Source organism: Ictalurus punctatus, chromosome 2 (assembly GCF_001660625.3).
Source record: "Ictalurus punctatus breed USDA103 chromosome 2, Coco_2.0, whole genome shotgun sequence".
Classification (NCBI taxonomy): Eukaryota; Metazoa; Chordata; class Actinopteri; order Siluriformes; family Ictaluridae; genus Ictalurus; species Ictalurus punctatus.
Genome location: NC_030417.2, coordinates 7,201,074 through 7,206,400, shown reverse-complemented (window position 1 = coordinate 7,206,400; position 5,327 = coordinate 7,201,074). Strand labels below are relative to the sequence as shown.

At 39.5% G+C, this 5,327-nt stretch overlaps 1 protein-coding gene across 1 annotated transcript; it reads right to left on the bottom strand.

The window, feature by feature from the left end:
* Positions 1-1,723: 1,723 nt before the first annotated feature.
* On the bottom strand, positions 1,724-3,148 carry LOC108275791 (G-protein coupled receptor 6). The gene has a single exon (XM_017486789.3). It carries the CDS (start codon positions 3,146-3,148, stop codon positions 2,144-2,146), a length of 1,005 nt encoding a protein of 334 aa, XP_017342278.1. The 3' UTR covers positions 1,724-2,143.
* Positions 3,149-5,327: the final 2,179 nt, after the last annotated feature.

Sequence of the window (5,327 nt, the reverse complement as noted above, 5' to 3'; positions counted from 1 at the left end):
TCTGACACTCGCTCATCACTGAGAAGAAAAGAGAGCCAGTATTTAAGTCTTTAAGACATTTATACACTTTTTGTGCAGGTGTGCACTTTTGTGAAATGTGAGGTATTTGGTGATTTGGCCACTGCAACAAATACTTCTTTAAAGCTAAATCCATAAAGTTCTCATTTTAAACAATATACTCTTTTAAAATAAATCATTATTGGAATTATATCAAAGTCACAGCAATATCATTCACATACTGATGGGAAGACCCAGATTATATTATTTTAAAAAAAATTGGGGGGAGGGGAGAGGTATTGTAGTGCCCAAAATATTAATGTTCCTGCAAACTGATGAAGTGTTGAATATGAATAGTCTTTTTGTGGTCAATATGATAATACAATGCTGCAATAATGGGTCACTTAGGTATTTGAATAAGAGGTCAGGTCAATAACACTTATATATATATATATATATGCCCAGTGCAAAATAAATACAATGGACTATCAATCAGTGGATTATCATTTGCAGGGAAGAGACCAAATCAAACAATACTATTTAGTGTAGAAAACAACACTGAAAGAATTAAATAGATGCTTTAAAATATATTCTTGCATTTCAGTGTCGTCAAAAAATATAACCACAACATAATAAATACACTTATATAATATTTACTGTGTAATTTTGCGTCTGGTGGAAAGACACCTTGTTTATGTGTGTAGGGAAAAGGATTTATTAGCAGTGAGCATTTTATTTCGGGTATGTCACTTTTTTGACAGTTTTGTACTTGAGCGCCATCAAGTCATACTTTTATGTAACTTCAACAGCTATGAGCATGTGACAAAAGTGCGACTCTCATTGGTCAGGCAGTTTTTAACATGGTGCGTCAAAACAAAACAAAAAACGAACCCCTCGACGTTAAAGATAAAATGTGACACTTTGACGCCACGTGTTTTACTCCTGGGTATGAACTGACAGCCATTGGGACGTTAAACAGACTGTTTAACACGCTGAGAAAATCGTCCCGGTGTGAACAGGGCTCTAATTGACTTACCAAAAGAAATGTAGGCTAATAGGAAATGTGAGGAGTTCAAAAACTGAGATTGGATATCTTTAGAAAAACAGTTTTAACAGATAGAGATCACAGAGAGAGGTCACATGAACCATGAGCTTACTACATGGTAAAGACTTGTTAGACATTACAGAAACTCACTGTTGTCATTTCAGAACACAATGACCTAGTTTAGAAAACCTTTGATTCCTGAATATTGTGTTCAAATAAAACAATGCAGTGTTCCCAAGGAATCGAGCTAACTAAATAAATAACCACTCTTTACAACCGTGGTGAGCAGAAAAGCATCTCAGAATGCACAACTCATTGAACAGACTTTTAGACCATGTCAGTGTATGAGATTTGTCATGCACTGTTACACATTTTTTGTAATGTTGACTCTATTCTATATTACTTTGTCTGAATCAAATGCATTTGCTTTGTTTTTTATTAAAAGTGAATATGATGAGCTATTGTCATCTATATCAGGTCAGCTACTACTAGAATATTCTAGCCACAAGATCTGTGTGGATGTTTGGCTCTGTAAGTGTTTTCTTCTTAGTTGTGGAAGTTAACTACTATTCAGGGAATGTGTCTATTTTTAAATTATTATTATTATTTTTGTGTGTATGTGTGTGTGTGTTTTGGTGTCTGGCATCATGGGGACAAAAGATGCATCAACCTGGTTGTTAAGTGTGCAATTTACAGGGACAACAATTGCAGATACACATATTTAATTCACTTTCTTTTCCATATAAAAACATATATTCAGAGACAGATTTACAAGATAAAAAATCCATCACATAAACCACAGAACTCACATGGCTGTACAATACTGCTTTGGCATTTAAAATCGTCATATAAAGTGCTGTTTTTTTGTTGTTGTATTTTTTTTATTATTTTTTTTACTTTAAATAGTTCAGATGCATTTTTAACGTGAGGTTGTTGCTTTGTCACCAAAGTCCGTTGTTCACAGCATTAAGACCGAGTCATGTCTGTCTCGAGTCTCAGTAAAGTGCAATTGCGTAACTGGCTAAGTTTGAGTTCACACTTTTTTGTTGTAGCAGATGCAGTCATGGTGAAGTGAGTTTTAAGGGAAAATCAGTGTCGCACCTAGACCTCGCTCGGTGATCTGGAACGATAGGACACGTCGGTGCGCGCGCTGCCGCAGAAAAGCACATAAAGCGAGCGCTGGATCTCAGTGTTGCGGTACGCGTAGATGATCGGGTTGATCATGGAGTTGTAGGTGGCCGGAAGTAGAGTGGCGTAGGTGTACACGGCCGGGTCATCGCGCTCGCCCACCAAACAGTAGATGGCGAAGGGCAGCCAGCTCGCGCCAAACGTGCCCAGGACGATGGCGAGCGTGGAGACGCCTTTCTTGGTGGCGGCGTAGTGCGAAGGCGCGAGGAAGTGGCGCTGAAGCGCTATCTGGTGCGCGTGACGGCACATGATCTTGCAGATCTTGCAGTAGAGGCCGAGCATGAGGAGGAAAATGGTGAAGAAGGCCACGGCGAGCAGTGCCACGTTGGTGCGCGTGATCGGCGGCACGACGCTGCAGGAAGCCGTGTCATGCACGCAGTTCCAGCCGAGCACGGGCAAAATGCCGAGACCCAGCGATGCTCCCCACGCGCCCAGGAGCATCAAGTGTACGCAGTGCAACGTTCTCTCCGATAGGTAGGTGAGCGCGTTGTACAGAGAGAAGTAGCGGTCCACAGTGATGGCCAGCAGGCTGCTGATCGAAGCTGTGAATGAAGCCACGAGGAAACCGACCGTGATCAGGCTGACCGTCTCCGACGAGATCAAGTACTGGAACGCAAAGTTCAATATCAGTCCCACTCCCGCGAGCAGGTCGGCAGTCGCAAGGCTGCCGATCAGCACGAACATCGGGGTGCGCAGAGTCGGCGTGTAGAAGATGATCGCCACCACGATGGCGTTCTCACATGCGATCACAGTGCCGGAGAGGCACAGCATAATGTCCCATGGGTTTATGGGAAAGTCGAGAAACAAGGAGGATGAGGAGAGCGCCAGGCTGCTGTTTCCGCTGAAGGCTCCGGCTTCCGCCCACGAGGCCATGGGAAATCCCGCCACGCTCTCGTTTGCTGTTGCGCTCTCGTTCATCTTTACAGTGATCGCCCTGAAGAGAGACAGCTGCATGTTAGACATCAAGAAACAGAAAACTTTTAATGCAACATGAAGCCAAAGGTTTTAAATGTGCAAAAGTCAGACGCAATAAACAAAGGCTCGCTAATACGTGTTATGAAACTGTTAAAACAATATATTGGACCAGTTCAAATGTAAAAAAAAATAAATAAAATAAATAAATAAAATAAAAATAAATAAATAGTTGAATCATATTGTACAGAACGCGCTAAAGAACTATGGTGCTATCCATGGTGCTGAAACGAAACTCTTCCCTACTACAGCAAAGTTGCGCATCTATGAAAATCAAACGCAATAGTGAGAAATTAAAATGTTAAGATCGCAAGAGAGAAAATCAACCAATCCCTACCTTTTTCTTCACATTAATGAAAACTTCATGCAAAAGGTTCCTCGTCTTGGGGAAAACAGAGGCTTTCCACGAACATGAGGGAAAGCATTGACCATACAGATTTGAGGACAGCACGAGCAAAGTGTGTTTGTGGAAACCGTGTAGACCGCTAAAAACACGAATGACGTCAAGACCCCCTCCCCTCCCCCCCACTTTCTCATCTCCTCTCTCTCTCTCTCTCTCTCTCTCTCAGGGAGCGCATGCGTATCAAGAGATGAAGTAACTGTCTTTAATCTCAGGATACCAGTATCATACTATTCCAAACATTATAACGAAGACATGCCTAAACATAAATATATTACACAACCGGTTTCCAGGATCACTTTGTACCATATATTGGCTGTAAATGAATGTTAATCAGTAGAATATGAGTCAGCCTAGGGGGCTGTGTGTAAGTAATGTGACCTGTTCATTGTGAATGAAAACAAAAACATCTTCTTTTTTTTTTTTTTTTTTAGATTTCAGTGCAAGCAGTCCATCAAAAGTTTGGAATATCAGGTTCTCAACACAGATCCTGTACATTTTCTAGTTTTGCCTGTTCCCAACATAACAAGTATACAGGCTTGTACTGTGCATTATGAATTGGATCAGTTCCTCCTGCTCACCTGTTACAGAAACAGACTGTTCTCTGTACTACTTGTGGACAATCACAGTAATGCAAAGAGTCAAGATTCACACTGTGTGTGTTGTTTTTTTGTTGTTGTTTTGTTTTTTTGTCCTGCATAGAAGACTGGTGAGACAGCAGCCTGTTTTTTTGTGTGTGTTTTTTTTTTTTTTTTTTTTTTTAATTGGCCAGTCACATGTAACACCAGACCATGCTGATTGCACCAGTGTGATAAGCATACTTCACTGGTGAACATCTTATATTACAAACCAGATGAACAACTCATTACATAATAAGGTGACACACAGACTCTGCTTTTGTGTGAACCAAAGGCCTATGAAAAAAGTAATATTTTTCTTCTTCAGGGATCAGAAGAACTGCAAGAAAAGAATGTTTTACACTATATCCAATATTATTATTTTACATTCTCTTTTAACATACAAGGGATTGTGATGTTCAGATTATAATAACCAGGGCTGAATTCACTATACATTTCACTGCATTTGTTAAAGAGAATGTTAAAATACAAAATGCAACTTAAAACTATATGTTTTTTGTCTTTTCTAGTAATGACTCCAAGGCATGTTAGGGTTTCTCAGTAAAAAGAGCCTAAATGCTCCTGCCAATGTCATGGTTCTGCATCACATACAAAAAGACATTTTCTTTTTTTTTCTTTAACATTAAATACTGTGTAGGTGTGATTGCAGAGCACTCAATCTAAGGCCATGCTTCTCTCTCCACACACCCTCTCCAGCTCTCTTTTATTCTTCAGCCCAGAATGTGAGAGCAATTATCTGGTCAGTTAATTTACAAAGCATTTGCATCAGATGACATTCAAGCAGGGTTTAAATGTATGCACACTGAACACAATTTGTACCTCATTAAATGCTTCAGTCTCTTAAACATGGCATTAAAACTCAATGTAATGATTATAACTGGCAATGCAAAATCTTAGACAAGTGCCTGGTAATAAATAGAATTATAAAAATAATTCAAATATAACTAATAATAATATGGTAATAAATAAGGTTTATTACATATACCTTATAAAATATTTAAACAGTATGACCTACAGATGCAATCAAAATTATTCAACCCCCATTGCAAATCTGGTTTATTGTCAAAATGTACAGACTTTTTGCTGT

Excerpts from the sequence above, each read along its gene's own strand:
- LOC108275791 (XM_017486789.3), bottom strand. The coding sequence starts at position 3,148 with ATGAACGAGAGCGCAACAGCAAACGAGAGCGTGGCGGGATTTCCCATG.